Source organism: Aphanomyces astaci, assembly GCF_000520075.1.
Source record: "Aphanomyces astaci strain APO3 unplaced genomic scaffold supercont1.174, whole genome shotgun sequence".
NCBI lineage: Eukaryota > Oomycota > Saprolegniomycetes > Saprolegniales > Verrucalvaceae > Aphanomyces > Aphanomyces astaci.
In genome coordinates this window covers 86-23,460 of record NW_009798437.1, presented here as the reverse complement: position 1 = coordinate 23,460, position 23,375 = coordinate 86, and the positions used below count along the sequence as shown (strand labels likewise).

The following is a 23,375-nucleotide window of genomic DNA, read 5'->3' as shown; positions in this document are numbered from 1 at the left end:
GCCAAGCCATTTGGAAGGACTGACACCTCAACTTTGTGCCCGTAGAGATGATGCTTGCCGCTGTAGTACAGCTTCTTTTCGGCGTACGAACCGACAGGTACGTTTGTCTGCTGGAAAGTAACATCGGTGGCGTAGCGTGCATATTGGTAGTGCTCGAACCTTGTTCCGTTGGCGGCAAGCTCATGCATCGACCACTTGGATGCCGTTCCATGAACATACGTGCGCAGAAGGTAGGGATGCATGACCTCTATGAAGCTCATGACGCGCTTTTCGAATGTTGCCACAGTTGTGCGAAATGTTTGAGCAACGATATCCCAGGTACCGCAGTGTTTGAGTGATGCAAGCATCATGAGCAATAGGTCTCGAGCGGACACTGCACACTTGCGACCGGAGCCCACATTCCAGTGCCTGAAGATGTGCTGGCGGACGTCTGCCCAGAGAAGGTTAAACTCTGACGGCGAGAAGTTGGTGAGTGTCATTATGCCTTCGGCTCTTTGTATTTGTAGGTACGCATCGTAGATAGGTGAGTTGGAATCCTCGTCAATGTCTGGGCCCTCAACGCGTGAGGTAGGGAACCGAGCTCGTTTTGCTTTACGCTGTTCTTCTAGGCAGGCCAAGAGAGCGATTCCTTGGCTCATGCTTCGAGAGTTTAGTGGTGCTTGGCTGGGAGTGTTTGCGGGTCTTGCAGTGCGTGTGGCTGGAGGGTCAGGTTGGGTTCCCTGGAGGCTGCTTCGCCGAGGTTGCTGACTACCCCGGCGGGTCATTGAGCCGCTACTGCTGATATTCGAAATGGACAGGTTGAATTCGGAAAGGATCGAGTGATTTCCATTAGTATAGAGTAGTTGCTAAATGATCACCACCAAATTAGTTCATCCAATTACTCGTCGTTGATTTACGCTCTGCCAAATTGTTTGTACTCTGCATGTATAATCGATCCATGCCAAATGATTATTAATGCTCCAATATCCATGTGCAAATTCCTGCGATAGATATTCATTTCCAGAGGATTTAATCTTTCGTCAGGAGGTCTATGGATAGATTACTTACCGGTATCTTTTCTGGAGCACAAGTAAGATACTTCGAAGTATTATTCGGAGTAACTTATTCCTCCAGTGGCGCAAACAAAAATATTTTATTTATTACGAGCTTCAGATAGTAGCTAATTCGAAAGTTCTTAAGTTCGTGCTACTGAATCGATATATTCACGCAATCAACGTGTTGTAGGTGAACCTCTCAAGGTACTACGTATTTGTAATAGTAGCATTTTTTCAAGGCTTTCAGTGTCTTCTTGCGCATTTGGTGGCCATGGGACGCAATAATGACTATCACTCATGACGCTCGCTGATTGGCTCAAATTTGGTCATCGCATTTTCGACGTCGAAGTGAGGCACCATAGGAGGGAGATTCGATGCAATGCGAGAGGCATGATTTGGGTGGAGCAATATAGCTTCGTCACACAAGCCTCATTGGTTGTTAGCATATGGTTACTAGTACTTCCGAATACAGTACATTTGAGTTTGACAGTGAAATAACATTATTATTGAGAATTATAATGTCATTTGAAACAGATTACAGTTTTTATTATGCCGCGGTAGTTAACAACTCTGTAACCCCTCCATTCGAGGGGGGATGATCAACTATAACAAACTTGAGCAGTGCCCCTGGTTGCAGTCGATTTGATTCTGGCGACCAGCGGACAAGCCGCTGGCACGTAGCGAATATCTCGTCGTCACCCGACACCTTTCTGTCCGCAAACTCATTCCATTCGGTCGAGCCATTGACCGTGCATCCAATCCCAAGTGCTAGGATTTGGCTATGACAGCATCAATAAGATATCACTTAAGTACTTGACGTATAATTCCAATTGTTGCAATACAACTTTTTTTGTTTTTCGGAGAATGACCATAATTCCTGATCGAGGCATCGTTTATGAATCCTCAAGTGTCCTAAATTGTAGACAATTTTCAGGAGGCTGCGGGAAATCGCGAAAACAGCTTCCGCCTGTATGTAGTTTTGAAATAGCTATGAGAGAGCGCGCGGCCATTGCACGATTGTTATATTGTCCTTAATTATACCAAAAATTGGACTTTTGTGCTGATCCGCCAAATAGATCGATCGATTCTTTGTACTGACTCTTGTACATAAAGATTGTCCAGTGTCCACTAATTTCGGGCACACACCAATTCGATGGTGAATTGGTCCAGGGCCAATCACAATCATCCATGGACAACGATTGGGCAAAATTACGTACTCTTGTATCACATACTTGTAAGATTTAATATTCTGCTGGTCGGACATGTAATACAGTTTTTGTATTAGTTGCACTTCTAAATTTAATTACTTGAACACTTTATATATATCATTATTAAGAGGTTCTGAGGATTTTGTTGCCCAAATCAGGCATACATTATTTAAGTGACTTCCTGGCCGGGAAATAAATTCACACAGGGAAATTTCAATTTTAGAAATTCGACGAGCAAATTGACCATGCGAAACAACTGCATAAAGATATAAAGCTCGTCAGGATCTTCAAAATGCAGGCTTTCGCAGCCTCATCGGATGAATGGGTGACGAGTTATGGCACTCAGAAAGTAGGCCAAGCTGGCTGGGAATTACATGAATCACCTTACACATTTTGTAAACTGAAAATTCAATACTTTGACCTAAAATAAACCTTCCTAAACTTTGTCCAAATCCTTCCAAATTGTTTCATAGACCTCTCACCAAGTTTTCAACGATTATGTAATCAGATTCATGAACGTCGTGTTGGTTCATGTGAAATCACACCTCAAACATTGAAGTTTCGTCGGTTTCGTCAACCTTCAACCTAAACCTCCTTGAATTTCATATTGCTTTGGCTCGTATAATAGAGCGCAAGGTTGAGATTACTTTGAGATTACGCTCCTAGATTGTGGAATGAAAATACGTTCAAATAGATTAAAAATTCGAAAGTGCATCAATCGTGTCAGTTTAAAAATTGTAATCATGTTTAGGGTTCATCTGGTAACCGCCAAATTTTGCCATTTTGGACATGATTTCACTATTTTCAGCCCAAAAATGGCGTTTGGAGACCAAATGTCATTTTACGATTCGTCGCCGAAGCGTCTGGTAATAGATGAGACTCAACAAATAAATTGTCAATTCATCTATAAATGGAATTTTGAAAAGAGGCTCTTTTTTGGAGATGGTGGTCATACCGTCTTTCGCGCGCAATTCATGTTCTGTGCTGCCGTCATTGCTTGCGCTGCCTGGTGGGCTGTCAACCATGTCATCAAGGAGACGTCCATACATCTGTCTTGAAGGGCGAAGAGTGGATCAACGAACTCATGAACGGCAACCCACGACGCTTTCGGAACCAACTCCACTTGCTGCCAAGCACATTCGTTGCCTTGCTTGGGATGCTCCAGACCAAGTGCGCTCTCAAAAGCAGTCGCTATGTGTCCGCCAGAGAGAAACTTGCAACGTTTCTCTACGTTGTTGGTCATGCTGCGTCGAATCGCGAGGCCCAAGAGCGGTTTCAACGAAGCGGATGGACGATTACTCAGTCGATCAATGAGGTATTACCGTGCCAATGACGTTTGACTGACAAATAGCAGGTTATGAATGCCTTTATGATCCTTTACCCTGCTGTTGTAACGCTTCCGAGCAACGACATCCCATACGAAATTCATACGAACCCGAAGATGTACCCTTTCTTCCAGCACTGCATGGGCGCCCTCGACGGAACCCACATTCGTGCACATCGCATGGCGCACTAATGCTTTTCCGGAATCGGAAAGGATGTAACGTTATGAGTCAAAATGTTCTTGCGGCATGCACATTCGAATAACGATTTGTGTATGTTTTGGCCGGCGGTCCGCGTCGGACGCGCGAGTACTCAATGACGCGTTGACAACCAAGGGGTTTTCTATACCGACTGGGAAGATGTATTTGGGTATGTACTTGGTCTACATTTACTACGGCTTATCCTGAATGCGTAGCCGATGCTGGGTATGGTCTGCGAACGAACTTGCGCACACCATATCGCGGAGTCCGATACCATCTGCGAGAGTGGTCAAACCAAAGACCACAAAACGCAAACGAGCTGTACAATCTCCGACATGCACAACAAAGGAATTGCGTCGAACGTATCTTCGGAGTGCTGAAGCAAAAGGTTCAAGGTCTTGGAGTGCCTACCCATTTTCTGGTCAAGTGAACCTGGTGTATGCACTGTGCACTTTGTACAATTTACGGAGTTCGAAAATGACCACCATTTTCTATACAAGGCCGATAAGGCAAACAAAAAGCGCGACCAAATACGCCGTCGTAGGCTTGCACGATCCAACCGTCCCCGCCGCAGACTAAACGAACCTGTAGAACACCACACTGACGAAGCAGGAGCGCAACGAGATAGTATTGCTGACGCGATGTGGCAACAATATAGTTTGCACATTTAAGGCAAAGTAATGCATAATTGATTATGAAGACCAGTGAATACTTTTCGCAATCCATGCATCTCGCGCTTCCCCTCCAAGAGCACTAAAGATCGTCGCACTATATCCTGTTCCCATCATGTCGGCCAACTTGGCGATGTGGTCGGCGTCAACATGGCTGTAGTTATCCAAAACGCACTCGATTGCCGTCGTCACTCTCTTGTGAGGATCGCTATTGTGACACGCCTTGGACGCTTCGACGTCGACCAATTTTGCGATCGCATCCCCGATGACTGCTCCAGCACTTCGACGGTCACGTTTCTTGAGCTGCTGCTTCAACTTCTTCGGCGGTGGCGACGCAGCATCGGAGCTTTCTTCCGAGCTGTCCAATTCATCCGGAATGGCTGCCTGCGCTTGACGTCGAGCAGGAATAGGGGGCGGTAGTGGTGACATGTCCATCACTTCCAACTCGAAGGATTCAACGCTCGCTTGATCTGTCGCAGACAAAACGCCCGGTGGAAGCGACGAATAACAACCGTCAGCATAAGAACCGTCAAAGAGATTCGCTAGGCAATCGAACAGTGGAAAAGGGGTTGTGCGGAACTTCTTGTAGTTTGGGTTCGCCTGAACGTCTCTGTTACATGACTTTGTTGTTTGATGTCGCATACCTTCACAACTGGAACCCAAACATCGTCCGGTGCTGTTGGTACTCCAAGGTCACTGTTCCATCCAAATCCAGAGTTGTCGCGCAAGTACTTCACATCCTTGTGGTCGCGCTTGAGCTACAAGTTTGTTAGTTAAGTACAAGTGAAGTCAAACGTACGCAGTCGATTCGCGACTTGATTTTTGATGTGTGATACGTCGTGCCGAATCGAGCGTTGAAAGCGTTCGTCACCTCCACCCATGCTTCCTTCTTGAAGCCGGAGTCTGATCGCTTGCCCTTATGGACTTGAGCTTGTAGTGATGTGACGAGAAACTTGTCTCACTCCCCGCTCCATGAGGCCCGCGTGCTTTCCAGTGCCGACATGATTCGAAGAACGTGTCCGACCATTGATGGGCCAACTTTTCTTCATTTTTAATCTCAATTATTTCGGTTGTTTTTTGTTTTCCGAATGGGAATGATACATTTTCGGATAGGTAATGATGAGTACTTTATGAATAACTCGAAGGATATCGATTTAAACAGTTTAGGAATGCACAGGATTTTTTTGAAGTCGAGCACTTTACACAGTCGACCATTGATGGGCCAACTTTTATACTTGAACTAAGTATGACGAATCCAGGTGTCAGTTTCTTATCATCCAGCGAGAAATATCAATTTATAGAGGTTTATCAAATCTGAACAGGTATCACGTATTGGAGTCTCAGTTGGAAAATAAAATTTTCAATGTTATTGGCACACGTGGAATAATATACACCTCATATTGTAACTCGTTTGTGCAATATAGCTCGTTTGTACAAACGTTGGTGAGCATGCGCAAAACCCCGTTGTACGATACCAGGTACGGGAGTAGGTTGGGTCAGGGCAAAGGTTAACCAGTGAAGATTATTCTTCGAGATGGTCACGGTGCCCAAGGAATCTGAATATAGCATAAATCATAACAGTTAGTATAACGTTAACCAAAAAAAATATCTTTGTCTTGTGTCTTTTAACTTCGAACAATAACAACATTTAGCATAAACAATAATAACACTTAATATATTAACTGTACTTACCACTAACCGTCACGTCTTCCTTGAAAGATGTTTGTATTTCGATGACGCCGGGGTCAGCTTTTGCCGAATGCTTCCGAAGCGTCCGCGATGGAACGCCATAGGCCTCCACAGCAGTTGATGCCGTGTGTACTTGCTTAACACTTCGTGGACGGCCTTGTCCATGGTGACCTGCGTTCTTGGCGGCATTTCGTCGGTTCATAAATTGAAGAACCTTTAATATGTAGTATTTTCCCCTCCATTTATTCATGCAGGTTAAATTTGTCGAGAGGTTGCCTTTTGTCCAATCAGAGTTGATTGGCATTTTAATTGGATGAAATAAGTCGGCCCATCAATGGTCGTTCGGCCCATCAATGGTCGGACACGTGAATGCGATGTTCTGTCAATGCATGCAATCTTAGAGGTGCGAGACTGCAAGAGAGAAAAGCCATCATATTCTGGAGTTTAACTCGCATCATGTCTGGTAAAACATGTTCCCGAAATGAGTTTTTCCAATTCTGACATTTCTGTGTGCCATCAAATTTTGGGTTTCTCAAAATGACGTTTTGATTCAATCGTTTGCCAGACGAACCCTTACATTTTGTGAACTGCCAAAAGTATTCTATTTTCCCTTGAAAGTCAACCTGTACAGAAAATACGGTTAGGTATATTGTGGGTTTTGCCCACGCGAAACCGGTTTTTGCGATTTCCCGCAGCCATCCACCTCTATAAAGTGGTGTGCCAATTGTTGGTGTAATATTTTAACCTTCAGTGTTGTATGGCTACGAGTATACATATTTAGAGGTTTGTTCTGTGATTGGCGCTTTTAACATTTAGGGATCAGTGATTGGCTTAGATTTATACGTCAATAATTGGAACAGACGCCTTTATTATTGGAACTTGACGTTAACGTTACAAAGGGTCCAATTTGTTGCCCTCGTCGTCGTCACGTCAAAATGGTGAAACGTAAAAACAATCACCGTATCCCAGCTGTATGTTGAACTGTCTTAACCACAATTTCAATGTGCAGTGACGATGGCTAACTAACACTAACGTTATAGCCTCCATGGACCTCGTCCACGATTTCACCTCGTTTGCCATTTGGTCTTGTGCATGTGCGTGTTGTGCCTCGGAGCCATTTGATTGGACCTTGGAGATTCATGGATCAATCTGATTGGTTGATTCGGATGCCCATGCACAGGTCCAAACCAAACAAATACCATTCGAGATGGCGACGACCACCGTCGCCGCCACCGTCACGGCCTACGTTGCCATTGGCACCAACTTGGGTACGTCACAGCAATACAAACATCTTGTCGTGCTGCCACGCCATAACTAGGCCCCCCTTCTAACCCGCGTTGCAACCTTTCAGGCAACCGAGCGAGCAATCTCCATCGAGCAGTGCAAGAACTCAACGCACATGCTGGCCGCGTCGTTCGGACGTCGCTACTGTACACGACATCGCCTCAATACGTAACGGACCAGCCTCAGTTCCTCAACGCTGTCCTCGAACTCTCAACCTCCCTTAGCGCCGTGGACCTGCTTCTCGTACGTCCTTGTTCTTCAAGTAGACACACGACCCATCGCGACCTATCCTTCATCCAACAATCCACCATAGTGCTTCAAAGACATTGAAGTCCGCGTCGGTCGAGTCCTGGGCACACTGCGCTACGGTCCCCGAGTCCTCGACGTCGACATCCTCTTTTACGGCACTCACGTCGTGCACGCGACCACCGCGGTGGGTCCGCTCATCATCCCACACGCCCTTCTCCACGAACGCGATTTTGTCCTGCGCCCTCTGCTCGACCTTGCGGCTGGTAATATTAATGCCATATACGTTTCCTCGCTATATATCACTAATGTCTTGTAGACTTTGTTCACCCGATTCTTCAGCAAACCATCCGCACATTGCATGCAGCGTTGCCAGTGCCGACCAACCCGCCGATTCCTGTGCTGAGTCTTGGTCCACACGATCTCTTGTGGCCGCTGCATACCAAGGTCAGGGCCATCTATAGGTTATTCACGTAGCTATTCAAGCTCTCTGGCTTAGACAAACTTGGGCTAATTCCTGTTGCGTTTTGTGTAGACGTACGTAATGGGTATTGTGAATGCCACCCCCGACAGCTTTAGCGGCGACGGCGTCGGTGTGGACGTGACGGCGGCGCTGGCGGCCGCGACCGCCATGGTGGACCAAGGCGCGGACATGCTCGACATTGGCGGCGAGTCCACGAAACCACATGCGCCGGTTGTGTCTATCGACGACGAAATCGCCCGGGTACGAACGGTTGGATCTGAAGTAGATGAAGTTTCATTTATTCCTATTTTAGATGATGTGTCATTTATTCGTTCGTGGTCGTTTTGAGTGTGGTTTGGACGTAGGTGGTGCCAGTGCTCCGCGCGATTCGCCACGCGTTTCCGCTGCTGCCGCTGTCAATTGACACCACCAAAGCCCGAGTCGCCGCCGCGGCCATTGAGGTACTACTAGTACTACTACACAGCCAAACGATGGCTAGCTGTCGTGGGTTGCAAGATATGTGTTTGATGCGTTTTGATGATTTTAATCATTTTTGATGCGTTTTGATTGATTTTTGATGTTTTTTATTGTGTTTTTTATGATATTGGCGGTGACGTAGGCAGGAGCCAACATGGTCAACGACGTGTCTGGTGCGACGGCAGACTCGAACATGCTGGCGACCGTCGCCGCGGCTCAAGTTCCGGTATGATCTTGTCCATTTACCCAAAAGTTGACTTTTGTGCGGATTCTTTGCCAAATCTATCGATCGATTCTTTGTGTGCTACATGTTGTACTACATAAAAAGGTATTGTCCTGTGGTGATTGGTATCACACTAATTTAGGTATATCATTGATTCGATGTTGATGGTGGTTCTGGTCTCGTTGTTCGGTTGGTTGAACAAATCGCTGGACTTGCGAGATATTATATATATGACTAATTTTAAGAGGTATCATTGTGAACATCCTTCATTCGTTTTAGCCAATCATTTTACAACCTTGATTCGTTTGAACCAATCATAATCGGCCTGCCTCGATTTCTTGGCGATTTCCACCCCAAACGTGGCAAATGAGCACAATAAATATATCATGGGGTGGTGGTGTTGAATATATGGCGACGACGACGACGGTAGATTGTTCTCATGCACATGCGTGGCACGCCGGCTACGATGACGTTTCAAAAGGTGTAAGTTGTTGTTTGCAAGCTTTTGTCACGTGATCGTGTTGTAGACGTACAACGACGTGGTCGCTGACGTGATCGCCGAGCTAACGTCATCGCTGGACGCGGCCATGGCGGCGGGCATCCCCACGTGGCACGTGGTAGCCGACCCGGGCATCGGATTCGCCAAGGGGCTGGCTGAAAACGTGACGCTGCTCCGTCACGTGAGCAAACTCAAGGCGGCGTGGGCGCCGTGTCCGTTGTTGGTGCGTCGACGCTATTCTGGTGCTGCTTGCAGCCTTCAAACTTGGGGATTTTGCATTGTGAATTCGCTATACACTTCCAAAATTCGCGTTGTTTGTTATTGAATCACGCCGGAGTTGTGATTGGTTGAATATACTTGTCCTTTCTGTAAGAGCCAATCAAATCCACTCAAATGTGGTAATTAGCCAATAGCGTCGATTCGTGATTTGTTTGATTCGGCGGCGAGATGTATTCGACGGGGTCTGGAAATTTGTACCGAATCCACAATACTTGTGTCGATCCCTGAATGTTGGATATGTCGTCAACTTTATCATTCGCACCGATTTCAAGTATATTTCAAGTGTCACTTACGTAGTGTTGTTGATGGTGTACGAGTTTGATTGGCCACTTGAGTCGTCTTGTGGGTTTTTATTGGTCGATCGATTGCCTGCCGGTCGATTTGGTATCGTATGTCGTTGGGGGTTTCAAATCAAACATAATTTTTTTTTTTCAGAACGTCGAAAAAAATATATTATTTTCTTCACCCTGCCCCACGTGTTTGGAAGGGTTTTTTGGTTTAATAATATATTTTTTTCCATGTATATTTTCTCAACAACGTTGCGTGTGTCTAGATTGGAGCGTCGCGCAAGGCATTTCTAGGCACGTTGTGTGGCAAGCCGAATCCGGCGGACAGAGGGAACGCCACCGCCGGGACGTGCGCGGCGGCGGTCGCCGGCGGAGCGGACGTCGTGCGTGTCCATGACGTGGCAGTGTGTGTGGACGTGTGCAAAGTGTCGGACGCGATCTGGAGGACGGGAGTGTAATTTTGTGTGAAAATATACAGCGTGGACAAGCCCAACGGCCTAGTTAGTATACAAGTGTGTTATTAACATATCAAAAGACATCAATTACGACAGAAACAACAATTAGCAATTCGTATTTGGGCAGGTGCAGCAATGTATTTTTAGAGTACGAATCGAATACAACTACACCTTTTTTCGGTTAATTTCACGACCTCACCATACTTTTTCGCGAAATGATCAAGCAATTCGCGGCGGTTCCACTTCGTTCGTTGTATATTCGTTATATTTCGCCTGCAACCAAGTAGGTTGCAGGATATTTCAAGTGACGTTCCTTATATTTCACTGTGTATGGGCTCAATTCAGCGAGTAGCTCAATATATTTCGGGGTGCAATCGATATATTTCAATAAAAAATGTAAATCAATCTGACTTTCGACGTAAAATGCAATTGTTGGTCGATCAGGCGGCAACTTCCATGTCTTCCATGTTCTCCGCGGCCTTGGAAGTATTCGAGCCGCAACGAGCAACGGTGCAGGCGATTCACGTCTACATCTGTAAATATATAAGTTACACTTTCATCGACGATCCATACCTGCAATGACTTCGTCGGCGATGTGCTCAAGGTAAGCCATACGAAACGAGTTTATCCGTCAGGACGAGGTCCGATAAACGCAGCAAGGCGCTCGCGCAGCAACGTCTTGCTGTGGCTCTTCATTGCGGACCAAAGATTCTCGATGGGGTCGACGGCGTGGCTATGATCACGTCAACTAGGTACATAGGGTATGTATTGGAACGTACTGGTGTGGCAAGCGCTTGTTCCATCGACCGTCGTTTTGAAGAATGAGCGAAAGCCCGCGAGATCTTGGGTTGAAGTGATTCCTTTCTATTTTTTATTGAAATATATCGATTGCACCTCGAAATATATTGAGCACTCGCTGAATTGAGCGCATACACAGTGAAATATAAGGAACGTCACTTGAAATATCCTGCAACCTACTTGGTTGCAGGCGAAATATAACGAATATACAACGAAGTGGAACCGCCACGAATTGCTTGTTCATTTCGCGAAAAAGTATATATGGTGAGGTCCTGAAATTAACCGAAAAAAGGTGTAGGGTTAGTACAAAAGTCCGCAGCACCGTAACTTACTGGAAATCTGAGAAGTACTTCGACCAGTTCTCAAGATTCGGAAAGTTTATAGAGGTTTATCTATTCCACTACCGTATTTGTCGTTGATCTGCACCATGAAATACAACACGCGAATATAATTCTATAATTCAATACTAGTACAATTTTGAATCAATTATACATTTCAAATATTTAAATAAATTCTTCCAATTTAATTCCATCGTGCAAAGGTACGACAAATACGGTAGTACTATACATATTCGTATTAATAGTACAGGAAATTTGGGCTATAAAAGTGGTGTTCCGAACACTTGCTCTAACGACCCGTTGATGTCTCCGCCGCCCACCATTACGTAAATTTAAGGTGCTCGATCCATTTTAATGTGCACCACCCAAATTAGCCAATCAATTCCTAGAAAGATAGTTTTTAACCTAACCGCCCAAAAGGGCAAATGGGAACACAAAGACTAAGGGTGCTGTATGGTAACATTTCAAAAATAATATTGCATTTTCTGGCTAAATGGGATAATCGAAAAATGCCATTTTCAAAATGGAGGTAAAAGGTCCATTTTGTCATATGGCGTTTGAACCTCCTCAAGGAGTAAATCGGGTTAAAACTCTTCAAGCAAGACATGTTTCAATTTTGATCTGATGTGTTGAATTCGGCCCCAAAATGGTGTTTTGAGCCTATATTTCCGGTTACCAGACAGGCCCTAAGCATTATTAATAACGTTACAAGTATTAATAAATGGTGCACCTTAATTTCAACCGGTTTGGTATGAATGAAAATGATTTATAACAGGAATCGTCCCGAATAACTTAGGCCTGGATTTTGGCTTCATATAACATATTGTAGAATTATATTTGATACTAGTACCTACGATTCGAGTTACATGCCTTCCACGGCAGTGTCTCGGAAAAAGTGTTCTTAATTGTAAATTGGACTTTTACGTCAAGTGCACGACCACAAGCTAACTGTGAAGCGCCAACATGCCCCAAATCAGCTTTGAAAAATTGGGCTAACAGTAAATAAACCTTTTTGGGGGGTGACTGGGGTGGTGGTAGTTGACATCGGGATGAACTAACGACATCGACGGGGTTTGGGCTAGGAAATATTGCAAATGCAAGCAGTGCGCAACCAAAGGCAACATTGGTGTACAGTACATCGTCTCGTGTGGGTCGAATATATATTCCACGTTCTGGTTGCACAACTGCATGAAATTTCTCGACATTCGCTAACGTTAGCTGCTAGTAAAGTCGACATCATTTGGGGCCGCCGTCGGATGATGCAATGCAAAGGGGAATTGTCAATTTATGGGGCGACGTCTCGAGACCATACTAGTAGATCAGTCAACGCAACTCGACTCTGTCTAGTGGGGAAGCCCCATGCCCAAACTCGCAAGAGGGCCCCCACCCCCCCACCATAATTCGAGTGTGATTTGACCATGTCAGGTGCGTTTGTTTCAATGACAAGTTGACTTGGAGCAAGTATACAACACCGCTTGGGTCGTGTTATCAATATGAATGATCCTTGTGCCAGCGCTAGTATAGTGTGTCGTAAGAATCATTGTTTAGCCAAGCGCAGCCTTCAAAGGCCCCGGGGCGGCCACAAAGACTCACACAGGCGTGCAACCTCAAATGGGGAAACAAATTGGGGTGACGTATATGCAGCGTAGGCTGGCATCCACCCATTCAATGGCTGTTGGCAGTTGGTTCTGGTACAGTCCAATACTAGAACTAGTAATACTTTAGTAACTGCGAGACATTGTGAAAGGGTACATTTTGAATCGAAATAGAAAAACTCTAGATATGCTACCCCAAGGGCAGCTTCATACCAGCGGGATGGTACCCACACACAGTCGTCACGACTACTGTACTGTAGCAGTACGACACTGTCGTGTGTGTATTCTCGTCGTCATTGTTGATCATGTCATCAATTGAAAACCGTCCGTGCCTAATTTTAACCTCAATAATATTACCCCACTCGCTTCCCTTGTCGGCGTCGTGATGGAGTCCGAAGGTGACGATGGCCATGACATCCCCATCATCCACCAACACAATCACCATGGGATGACCCCCCCGCTGCTTCGTGCCCCGTCGGACGGTGCGATCCTCGCGAGTTTTGACACGATTTTTTCAATCTACGACACGGGGCGGGGGTCGATTGCCACCGAGCACTTGAGCGCGCTGTTCCACAAGATGGGGTACACTGTGTCCCGGGACCAACTGGAGAAATTTCTCGACGAGCTCGACCCCGACGCCACAGGCGACATTTCCAAAGTACAAAAAACTCCACGTAGTTGCTTGCAAAAAAACTCGTATTTGCCCATTGGGTTGGCTAAACGTATCGCTATGGTGATATGTAGTTGGCCTTCCTCAAGTGGTTTGAACGATGGGGCGATGCGCTGGACGACCCAGAAGAGGTCGCGGCGCATATCGCAGACAACACGTCGCCCTTTCACGGCGACGACGACAACGGCCCTGCGTGTGGATCTGCGGCGATGGCCGTTCAAAGCGAAATGCTCGATGCTAAGATGCAGCGCAAGCGGGCCGAAGAGGACGTGCAGTTGCTAGCCAATCGGCTAGCCCATCTCCGGTTCGTTTTGTATTGGTCGTTGGCGAGCCACTGCTTAGATGTTGAGCCTTCGTTCGTGGTTGGTTGCTTTGAAGTGTGGATTTACAAGACGACTGTATAGTAGTTGAAGGGTTTTGCGTGATTGAGCAAGTGTACTCTTGTGGATGTTAATTAGTACGGAGGAAAAGAAGGCGCAGCGCAAGATTGACGAAGCCAACAAGCGAGCCGAAGACATTGAAAGTATCAAGCGACGCAACGCCGAGCACCAGCGCCTCAAGCGCGAGCACTTGGAGCGCACCAGTGCCAGCGTCCGTCACGCGCTCGTCACAAACTGTATGCCATGCCGATAGAGAAGTAGATCAATGTTTGACATGTTGGTGTCGTCGTCGTGTGTAGCGAAAATGAGCGTGGATTCGTCCAAGAAGAAGGAATTGGCGATCACGACGATGGCCAAGTCGAGGGCTAAATATGTGCAAGACGCGAAGCTAGACGCCAAGCTGATGGCCGAAGAAAAGGCGCGGCAGATGGAGCTCGACCGGAAACGACTGGCGCAAAAGACACAAGCGATCAAAGACAAGGAGAAGGAAGCCGCGAAACTGCGGGAGGAAGCTCGCAAGCGCCACGAACGGGTCCTAGTCAAGGCGGCACGGACCAAGTTGGCCGACGAATTCAAGAAGAAGGTGGGTAGGGACGGGATGGGATGATGGGTTGACGAGGGAGATATGTATGTAGAGCGTGGCGGAGAAGATGCTGCGGGACATGGAAGCCGAGGAGGCGCGACTGATTGAGAAGCTGCGTCATACCCAAGAGCATCAGCGCCAAGCATACATGCATCTCGAGAGTGCTATCCAGATGCAAGTCTCGGACGATTGACGCTTCCTAAGTTGGGAGAGTTCCATTTTTTGGAATCATTTTACCTCGAGTTCAGATATTTTGGTCTTACTATGGTCTTAAAGGCAACTCATTGGCTAAAACGTTTCTTGCTTTTGTCCAGTCATCTGTCGTAGAAACAAAATTATAGCACATGATTGGTTAAAAGTACTACGTTGTTTCGTCTTCGACCAATCACTTTCGAAACTCACCACTTCATCAAACCCAGGTAAATGTGAAAACAACATGACAAATTTGGGAACTTTAAGCAAATGTGAAAAATAATATGACTAAATTGGGAATTTTAAGTTTAAAACGATCTACACCACCATCGCCACCACGGCGACAAAGACCACAAGCACGGCAGACACGTCGACATAGCCGGCGGCCGAAGCCACGTCGTCGGCCTTGAGGACGGCGGGACAGCCGCCCGTTTCAACAGTGCAGTCGCGTCCATTCTCGCCGCCGCAAGGAGGACAGACGTTGCCGACGCACTTGGCGCATTTGCATGTGCACGTCTTGCCGCCGTCAAATGGCTGGCCGCCATTGTTGCATGTGACGCCGGCGCAGTTGTTGAGCTTTCCGCCGCACGTGAGCCCGATGAATCCTTCGAGGCAATCGCACTTGCCCGTCTCGACGTTGCACTTGTTGCCGTTCTCGCAGGCAGCGTCTTTCGTGCACTTGGCACAGCGTGCGTCCTTGCCCTGGTATGCGTCGTAGCACGAGCATTTGCGGTCGATGCAGGCGCCGCCAACGCCGCAGTCCACGTCGCACGTGTTGCCCGTCGTCTTTTCGCACTGGCGGCCCGTAAACCCAGCGTAGCACCGGCACGAGTACCCCTGGGACATCATGGGCTGGACGCGGTCGTTGCTCTGGCAGGTCCCGCGGTTGTTGCACATTTGGCGGTCGCCGCTCACACATCCCTTGGGGCGGCAGTACTCCTCCTTGTCCTTCTGGGGTTCCTGAGACGCCGCTGACTGTTCGTAGCACATCGAGTAGTCTACGCATCGATACTGTGCCTGGATCGTACGGTTCTTGTACACAGTGTTGAACCAGCAGTCAGGGTTGTCCAACGACAACGCCGAGTTGGACGGGCACGCCTGGGGTTTGATGGGCGTGATGTCGTCCGCGGTCGTCGGCCCGGCGGTCGCGTCTGCGTCCGTCACGGGAACAGGGTCCACCGGGGCAGCAGTGGGTTCGGCAGTCGCCGCCGGCACTTTGGCCGTGGTGGGGGCGGGAGTCGTGGCGGCACCAGCAGCTGTGGTTTTGCCTGTGGTGGTTGGAGTGGCCACTTGAAGACGACGCGAGCCAGGCACTTTTGGCGGCTGGGGGGCAGCGGCGGTGGTAGTAGGAGCGGATTTCTTGGTCGTTGTAGGAGTCACCAAGTCAGCAGCACCGCCCGTCGTTGCGGGCTTAACAGAACCAGGCACAGCAGGCACGGTATCATCGCCGCCGATCTCGGTGGGAGCTGGAGTCTTTACGTCGACTGGAACCAGCGCATCTCCAGTAGCAGGCTGCTGCGACCGGTCGACCAGGACGCACTGGGTGTTTAAATACCCCTGTGTCGGGTCCTGGTACTGCGGGCACAGCCCAGATTGACCGCCCCGGCACACGGGCTTCTGGCCGTAGTTGGGTGTGCATTTGCCAGCAACGAAGTCACCCGACGAGAATTGCACGCACACAGTTCCAGGATACGTGGTACAGTCTTCGTCTGTTTCGCACTTGCCCGCGTCCTTGTCGCGTGCGGGGGCTGTGGTTTTAGGGGTAGCCGCGGATGCCATGAGGACAGTCGCCGCCACTACATACATGGCAAGGAATCCCTTCATGTTGATGCACCTTCTTGCCAGGTTGTTCAATCGCAGAATGAGACCATCCTTGTATGATGAGGTCAAAGCAACTGACTCCAAATATTCGCCTCAACTTGGACATCCCTATCCATCAAACGCCAAAGTATATTAAATTGCATGTGATAAATTTATTACTAGGCGTTTGTATCGATTGGAAAGCCGAATTGAAGGGGATACTTTATATTATGATATACCGTGCTTCTACCGTCGCCGTCTATCTCGTACGTACTGAACGTACGATCGTACGTACATGATTTTATTTGGTATTTGTAATTCAAATACCGAATGTATGTACTGTACGATGTACAGTACGAGACCCACCAGGACGGAGGTGAGTTTTAGTTACGAAATGCAGGCAGTAACGCGTTACAGCGTAGAACGTTTCCTGGATTGGATAAAAAGAACGTTTTATTCCTATATTCACGAATCAAAAAGAGCTATTTGAGATTACAGCATTTGATTGGTTGAAACTTTGTCGTGCGACAGAATTTGTTACAATCGAGATCTTCAGGGAGCAGAGATTGGACCAAACGTGCGGAGGGACATCTGAAGGTCCTCGATATGCAGATCCGGTGTATTATTTAAGGTAATTTACATACTTTGTCACAGCTTAGTAAGTGCAAATCTCCTCCAACACTCCAACACATAACTTTTCAAGCTCCTGGCCCTCTCCCCCGGGACTTCGTCCAAAGTGACCACGTGCGATGCTTTGTTTGGGGGGCTGTGACGAAAAAGAGTGGTAACGTAGATGGCCAGTTTAACGTGCACTCAAATTGGCCAATGGAATAGCTGAAGTTTTGGAATAGCCAATCGAATAATCAGTAGAAAAAAGCAGCTGAAATCACCAAAACATAAGCAAACCCCGCTTACATATTTTAAGCTTAAACTGTAAACCGTCCCTCCTATTTTGCCTTGACATGAGTGGAAATCGAAGTAAATGAGCGTTTAGCTGAAGTCTATTCAAGCCGATTGAATAGTTAGAAGAATGCCCAACCTTTCGGCTTCGTGCAGTACTTTTTGGAATTGAAATCCCGGTCCCAAGAGACGAGTAATACAGCTGCGAGGTCTCTTTCAAGTGTAACTACCATAAATTAAATCCTTGATCCTTTGGTAAATACAGTGGTACTACAGAACAAGGACTTTTAGGTGCTTACCTGAATTTGCCACTGTCGAGATTCTGGAGCAGAGATTGGACCCAACGTACAGAGTTAACATGGAATGATGCTAAGTATATAGGTAGAGTTTGTGTTGTCGTTGTTGTCATCTTGTCAAGCGTTCAGCAGGACCATGTCGTTGACTTCATCAGTTGATGCCGAGAACCTGACCCATGGCAAGATGGAGTATCTATGCCGTCGGTGGTCGGCGGTAGGCGTCGTGGCCGGATGTCCTGCATGAAGTATCGACCGTCATCGTATACTGTACACTACTATTCCTCTGCACAAGTTGATATTATCTCTTTTAACCCAACGCGACATCCATGGCCATCATGACAATGAACCCCAGGATGGTGCCGATGGTCGCGAGCTTGGAATTGCCGCTTTGATGGGCTTCGGGAATGAGATCGTCGACCACGACAAAGATCATCGCCCCCGCAGCAAACGACAGCGCATACGGCAAGATGGGCTGCACGTACAGCACCGCCGCGGCCCCAATCAACTAGTACACACGTCCATGGTTACGGACCCGTTCTCATGCATCGATACGACAATCAAAGGGTAACTAACATAACCGTTCTCGTAACATAACCGTTCTCGTAACAAAACCGTTCTCATACATTAATACATACGAAGACAGGTAACGCTTGGAATTCTCCAACAGAATCAATCACTGCAATAAAATAAACATAAATCGTGCACATTTTTATTCCACAATACAAAAATCAAGATAAAATCACTGTCCTAGAAATAGAAAATCCCAAACTTCGTTTCCGACTGCTCGTTAGAATCCTATGTCAAGCAACATATTCAGTTGTTTTGTAGAATTAAAGAGGATCTATAAAATAGTGCTCGAATTATCCTATGCCTTTAGATTTCCGATACTCCAAGGATTTCCAGCGATATGTTGCGTCAAAAATATTAGGTATGACACAACGCAAAAAGTGTTTGCGAATTCGATGCGTTCGTTACCTGACAATAATAAATAGCCTTGGCAACATAACCGTCAGTTTATGATAACATAACCGTTCTCATGCCTCGTTGCAACATTCAACAAAAATAACATAACCGATCTCATTGTTCGCGTAGTAACATAACCGTTCCCGTGCATCGATACATCATCCATAATAACATAATCGTTCTCACGCGTAATATCAGCATCGTTCCCGATATATAATACTAGTACCAGACTTCTTCCGTCGTGTTTCTCATGCATAAAGCCATCAAGCATCATAACCGTTCTCATGCCTAGATACAATAACATATATCGTACGTACCCCGCCTATGGGTTCGACGGCCCCACTGAGTTGGCCCCACATGAACGCTTTGAACGGCGACATGCCTTCGCGGCGCAGCGGCATGGACACGGCCAACCCTTCGGGAAAGTTTTGCAGACCTAACGACCAGTGTGGAGTACATTACAAATGCAGGCAACATTAGGTTACAACAGTTCCCTACCGATGCCAATGGCCAAGTTCACTGCATTCGAAAACGTGGCGCCGGGGGCGTGTCCGATGCTGCCAAAGCCGACGCCGACCGCCATCCCTTCGGGGAAGTTGTGCATCGTGATGGCTATCACCAAGAGAATCACGCGGCGATAGCTCATGTCTTTGGCCGACACAAAGCTCGTGATGGCGTCGTCGTGAATGGCGGCGGATGATTCGACGTCGTCTAAGGGACACACGGGTGACCGACCATATGGGAGAAGAGATCATATGAAGGACGGACGGGGTTGAATGCTGTGGTCGCTGGGTTTGCGCCGCCGGACAGTACTGGTGCTCCTTGTACTGGCCTCGCCCGCCTTCTTGTGAACGTCGTTCCCGTTATAGTCGTCGTCCTTCTTTTCCCAGTTCTCCGGCTTCGAACCGAGGCCGAGGAATGGAAGCAACTGTTCCGTGAACAACATGGAGAATGCACCGAGTCCGAACCCGATAGCGGCGGGAACGAACGCCCAACGACCTTCCGGACCGTACAGCGGCGACTGTTCGGCGATTTCGATCGCAGGGGCTAAGAGCGACCAGTATGATGCCGCAAGCATCACCCCCGCCGCAAATCCCTGTCATCATTCATGGACGGACGAGTTGAGGACACATGCGTGCAGAGAAAGAAAGAGAGGTATGTACCAGCATGGTGTCCAAGATCTGTTGGGACAGCGCGCGGTTCTCGACGTCCAGCACAAACACCATGGCCGATCCCTGGAACGAGTCCCATGAGAGATGACGATGCATGGACAGGTGACATGTCTTACCACCGCCGTGAGACCCCATGTGACAAATGTGCCGAGAATGGCTTGGAACACCGGGTGGATTCCTTCGATCATGGTACTTTAATAATGCTGCCGCCGCCGCCGCCGTCGTCGACTTGGTCTTGCCGCCTGAGACACTCACGTTTTTTACAGAAAATGCTAAGGGCATCCACCGCATCCCCAAATATTTTCCCCCGAACTTCGATTGTACCGTTACTTTTGGTTGCAGTACGGATATTTTCGGGATTATCCGGGTGATTATATCCCCATATCCCAATAAATTGCACTTTTTGGGATAAATGAGGCAAATGGAGACAAAATCACCCGGATAAATCCCCAAATACTGCGTAGTATCCGTAACTACGAGGTACTACAGTAGTACAGCTGTAGTATTGATGTTTAGGGATGGTGAATTGGGATGTGATGGAGATGCTCTATAACGTTGGTAAAATGCGCAAATAGAGCCGAATTTATACTAGCATATGTATGAAATGTCTATAGAGTGAAACATACTCACTCTGTCCATAATGTACATTTGTCTCAGATGCCTGTGATTTAGTATACTGTACTGGAGTACCAGGTACGTAGTATTTGGTGTGGGCAATGAGAGTCATGAAACAAATATATTCAGCTAATCAAAGAATAGCCAGCTGTTTCATGGTGGATAGCTACCAGTCAAACGCTGTATACGGCAGACTACATCCATTTAATTGGCTGAAACTTCAGCAACCAATTCAAGGTGGGTGCGACTATTTTAAGTGGTTGTTATTCTGCCATTTACTATCTAGCCGGAAATAAACCAGCCATAACAAAATTGTGAAGGACGGAAATAAACCCGCCACAAGAGAGACCCGCAAAATTGAATAAATTCCAGTACATAACATTGTCAAACTGTATACAATAAACTAATACATAAAGTTTACTAGAAATACTCTCTTTGCATAGTGGAGCTCAAACAACTTCAATTCTTCAATTTCGACCTACACTCAAGCTCAAAATTTTAACAACGCAGCAGCTGGTCTTAATGCCACATACAAAAATCAAGTTTCATTGCACCGTGTCACGTTAGTAACAGATACATCAGGGGGTACAATTTTACTGTAATCATACAAACCTAAGTTCACAACATGTTTCAACCACCCTTCGCCAACATCCTGATGTTCAGCAACTTGACACCATTGCTCGAATTATTGTATTAATCCAAAGATTATATGCATTTTTGAATGCTACAATTCTCACCATTTTCACAACCTCAAACACTAGAACTACATGTTGTGGAACTGCTTCGCCAATTGTAACGCGCCTGCGCGGTGTGTAATCTTCGGTCTTTACCGGTACGCTTCATACCTTGTGCTTCGACCGATCTTCTTCGAAGTTCGGTCCTCGTCTTCCTACGCGGCCCTTGTTATCCGGATAGGGACGGATAAATCCTTGCAGAAATAATCTGGGGAAGCCGGGGATCAAACCCACGCACGACCTTTGAGTTAAGAAACCGATGCTCTACCACCTGAGCTATTCCCCCTATTCACAATATGCAGAGTCAAATGTGTAACATACATCACTCTTGGGGTTTGACTTGAGTTTCGTATCGAATACTTCCTCCTGTACCTACGTGCGAAATCACGTTTTATTTTTGTCTCGACAAGCCAATCAGATTCGCCGGATTGCGAACTTTACAGTTATTAATACTGTTAACTGTAAGCACGTACTTTCAGATCTGCCGAATTCAAAATATTCATGAAATTACACAAGTTTTCCCCTTGTGGCTGGTCTATTTCCGGCTCGAGGTAGTATAAACGAATCGCACCCTGGGTACAGTATTTTTGGGACAAGCCAGAAATAACCAGAATATCCAATTTCTCATCTCCACCGTAAAATAAAGAGACCTCGAATTCTGGGCAAAATCGAACGACTCGAAAGTCTCTTTATTTATTCTACATATAAAATCCTTTATAACAAAATCCAATATCAATACTAGCAGTTCTTTGAAGTATGCTTACAGTTAAACAACTTTGTACCGATGGTCATGTGCTGCGAAACATAGGTGAGGGCCATGATTGTACACGCCATTGAAACGAGCGTCCACCTCAATGATGGCACTGCTATCGTAGCAGTATCTGCTTGGCGCACCTCTCACCGTCCGTGTGTAAGCGTACTGCCACCGTACACCTAAACGGTTGAGGTGTTCGATTGTGGGGTCGCTTTCGTTGTCTACTACTGTGATCTTGTGATCTTGTGATACATTAGAGAGGTTTCGCAAACGTCCCATTCCCATTCCCAGATCTTAAACCTCTAAAACATAATTATTATATGGGAAACCTGCCAAACCTAGTTATTCTTCCCAGAGAATGTGCCATTTGTATGGGCACCCATCCCATTCCCAGACACCAACCGAATTGACATGGCCAACACCGACAAACGCCGCAACTGGACGCCCGAAGAAGACGTAGTGCTGCTCATCCAAGTCGCCGCCGACCTACCCTTTGCAGCTTACAAGGGTCAAGTTACGAAGTCCTGGTAATCCTTGGCGGACAAGTTGGTTGCCTGCGATCACTTCGATCGTGTCATCGACGGTCGCAAGGTGCAAAATAGGTTTACGGCGCTGGTAGACGAGCACCGCAAATTTGACATGGCATCTGCAAAACTCTCAGGGGTCGACCAAGAGGAGTTGGAGAAGCATACCCTGCTCGACGACTTGCTGCCGTTGCTGGACGAAGTCAAGAGCACTGCAGCAAGCAAGCGTGTAAAAATGGAAGACGACAAAGACAAGGTCGAACAAGGCGGTATGTTGGTACGAGAGATGGCCATGCAAACGATGAAACGTCGCAGCGACGTCGACAACGACGAAGTGAAAAAGAAACCTGCGGTCGAAAATCGTCGCAACAGTTTGGCGGCTGCGATTGAGGCTGACAGCGAGCGCGAATTGACAAGTCGCGAGAAGCAACTGGAATTCGATCGGTTCAAGTACGAATCTGATTTCAAACAACGTGAGTTGGATCGTGATGAAAGAAAGGCTGAACGTGAACACCAATTGGCACTAGCACGCATTGAGAGTGAAAAAGTGTCTAACCTGTTGAAATCTGTAATTGATGGTAGAAAGTAAGTTTTATACACAACAGTACACAATTAACACTTTGTAATTACTCCGATGTTAGATACTCTTTTAGCGTTGGTGGTTGTATATCAAAGTAGGACGATATTTGATTCCCACCGTAGTAGCAACAGTTGCAATTGGTC

At 46.9% G+C, this 23,375-nt stretch overlaps 8 protein-coding genes and 1 pseudogene across 14 annotated transcripts; 4 read left to right on the top strand and 5 right to left on the bottom strand.

The window, feature by feature from the left end:
• Positions 1-26: 26 nt before the first annotated feature.
• On the bottom strand, positions 27-638 carry H257_18537 (hypothetical protein; the record flags this gene model as incomplete). The annotated part of the gene is made up of 1 exon (XM_009847624.1): positions 27-638. A coding segment is annotated over one exon (612 nt), but the record flags the coding sequence as incomplete, so codon positions are not given.
• A 2,419-nt stretch (positions 639-3,057) lies between these two features.
• H257_18536 (hypothetical protein) lies at positions 3,058-3,575 on the top strand (the record flags this gene model as incomplete). Its single annotated transcript, XM_009847623.1, has 2 exons — positions 3,058-3,108; positions 3,303-3,575. 2 exons carry the CDS (start codon positions 3,058-3,060, stop codon positions 3,573-3,575), a joined length of 324 nt encoding a protein of 107 aa, XP_009845925.1.
• Positions 3,576-4,322: 747 nt separating this feature from the next.
• Positions 4,323-5,508, bottom strand: H257_18535 (hypothetical protein). Of its 3 annotated transcripts, XM_009847621.1 has the most exons (3): positions 5,236-5,508; positions 5,081-5,194; positions 4,323-5,036 (listed from the first exon to the last, which is right to left on the bottom strand). In XM_009847621.1, exon 3 carries the CDS (start codon positions 4,869-4,871, stop codon positions 4,458-4,460), a length of 414 nt encoding a protein of 137 aa, XP_009845923.1. In that variant the 5' UTR covers positions 4,872-5,036; positions 5,081-5,194; positions 5,236-5,508; the 3' UTR covers positions 4,323-4,457. The 3 variants fall into 3 exon arrangements, with proteins under 3 accessions (XP_009845923.1, XP_009845922.1, XP_009845924.1); XM_009847620.1 differs by having other exon boundaries at positions 4,323-5,194; XM_009847622.1 differs by lacking the exon at positions 5,236-5,508 and having other exon boundaries at positions 5,081-5,219.
• A 1,817-nt stretch (positions 5,509-7,325) lies between these two features.
• H257_18534 (dihydropteroate synthase) lies at positions 7,326-10,437 on the top strand. Of its 3 annotated transcripts, XM_009847617.1 has the most exons (10): positions 7,326-7,393; positions 7,477-7,652; positions 7,723-7,921; positions 7,975-8,102; positions 8,191-8,379; positions 8,484-8,579; positions 8,738-8,821; positions 9,249-9,299; positions 9,346-9,540; positions 10,150-10,437. In XM_009847617.1, exons 1-10 carry the CDS (start codon positions 7,333-7,335, stop codon positions 10,339-10,341), a joined length of 1,371 nt encoding a protein of 456 aa, XP_009845919.1. In that variant the 5' UTR covers positions 7,326-7,332; the 3' UTR covers positions 10,342-10,437. The 3 variants fall into 3 exon arrangements, with proteins under 3 accessions (XP_009845919.1, XP_009845920.1, XP_009845921.1); XM_009847618.1 differs by having other exon boundaries at positions 9,249-9,540; XM_009847619.1 differs by lacking the exon at positions 10,150-10,437 and having other exon boundaries at positions 9,249-9,607.
• Positions 10,438-13,401: 2,964 nt separating this feature from the next.
• H257_18533 (hypothetical protein) lies at positions 13,402-15,011 on the top strand. Its single transcript, XM_009847616.1, has 5 exons — positions 13,402-13,727; positions 13,814-14,043; positions 14,198-14,355; positions 14,419-14,702; positions 14,755-15,011. The coding sequence occupies exons 1-5, from the start codon at positions 13,455-13,457 to the stop codon at positions 14,893-14,895; spliced, it is 1,086 nt and encodes a 361-aa protein (XP_009845918.1). The 5' UTR covers positions 13,402-13,454; the 3' UTR covers positions 14,896-15,011.
• A 154-nt stretch (positions 15,012-15,165) lies between these two features.
• On the bottom strand, positions 15,166-16,787 carry H257_18532 (hypothetical protein). The gene has a single exon (XM_009847615.1). The coding sequence runs from the start codon at positions 16,716-16,718 to the stop codon at positions 15,213-15,215; it is 1,506 nt and encodes a 501-aa protein (XP_009845917.1). The 5' UTR covers positions 16,719-16,787; the 3' UTR covers positions 15,166-15,212.
• Positions 16,788-17,922: 1,135 nt separating this feature from the next.
• H257_18531 lies at positions 17,923-20,330 on the bottom strand. 2 transcript variants are annotated; one of them, XM_009847613.1, is made up of 6 exons: positions 20,142-20,330; positions 20,017-20,088; positions 19,622-19,949; positions 19,352-19,564; positions 19,171-19,289; positions 17,923-18,395 (listed from the first exon to the last, which is right to left on the bottom strand). In XM_009847613.1, exons 1-6 carry the CDS (start codon positions 20,211-20,213, stop codon positions 18,198-18,200), a joined length of 1,002 nt encoding a protein of 333 aa, XP_009845915.1. In that variant the 5' UTR covers positions 20,214-20,330; the 3' UTR covers positions 17,923-18,197. The 2 variants fall into 2 exon arrangements, with proteins under 2 accessions (XP_009845915.1, XP_009845916.1); XM_009847614.1 differs by having other exon boundaries at positions 17,923-19,289.
• Positions 20,331-21,583: 1,253 nt separating this feature from the next.
• On the bottom strand, positions 21,584-21,660 carry H257_18530 (annotated as a pseudogene). Its single transcript has one exon. The product of its transcript is annotated as a tRNA-OTHER (tRNA).
• Positions 21,661-22,539: 879 nt separating this feature from the next.
• On the top strand, positions 22,540-23,102 carry H257_18529 (hypothetical protein; the record flags this gene model as incomplete). Its single annotated transcript, XM_009847612.1, has 2 exons — positions 22,540-22,655; positions 22,731-23,102. Coding segments are annotated over 2 exons (486 nt in total), but the record flags the coding sequence as incomplete, so codon positions are not given.
• Positions 23,103-23,375: the final 273 nt, after the last annotated feature.

Bases quoted from the DNA above. Each gene is read 5' to 3' on its own strand.
- H257_18534 (XM_009847617.1), top strand. From the start codon at position 7,333: ATGGCGACGACCACCGTCGCCGCCACCGTCACGGCCTACGTTGCCATT. The intron at 7,922-7,974 runs GTAATATTAATG...AATGTCTTGTAG, and splicing joins TCTGCTCGACCTTGCGGCTG to ACTTTGTTCACCCGATTCTT. The intron at 8,380-8,483 runs GTACGAACGGTT...GTTTGGACGTAG, and splicing joins TCGACGACGAAATCGCCCGG to GTGGTGCCAGTGCTCCGCGC.
- H257_18535 (XM_009847620.1), bottom strand. From the start codon at position 5,078: ATGCGACATCAAACAACAAAGTCATGTAACAGAGACGTTCAGGCGAAC.
- H257_18533 (XM_009847616.1), top strand. From the start codon at position 13,455: ATGGAGTCCGAAGGTGACGATGGCCATGACATCCCCATCATCCACCAA. The intron at 13,728-13,813 runs GTACAAAAAACT...GGTGATATGTAG, and splicing joins CCACAGGCGACATTTCCAAA to TTGGCCTTCCTCAAGTGGTT. The intron at 14,044-14,197 runs GTTCGTTTTGTA...GATGTTAATTAG, and splicing joins AATCGGCTAGCCCATCTCCG to TACGGAGGAAAAGAAGGCGC.
- H257_18532 (XM_009847615.1), bottom strand. From the start codon at position 16,718: ATGAAGGGATTCCTTGCCATGTATGTAGTGGCGGCGACTGTCCTCATG.
- H257_18531 (XM_009847613.1), bottom strand. From the start codon at position 20,213: ATGATCGAAGGAATCCACCCGGTGTTCCAAGCCATTCTCGGCACATTT. The intron at 20,089-20,141 runs GTAAGACATGTC...GACTCGTTCCAG, and splicing joins CATGGGGTCTCACGGCGGTG to GGATCGGCCATGGTGTTTGT. The intron at 18,396-19,170 runs GTACGTACGATA...CGTGTGTACTAG, and splicing joins CCGTCGAACCCATAGGCGGG to TTGATTGGGGCCGCGGCGGT.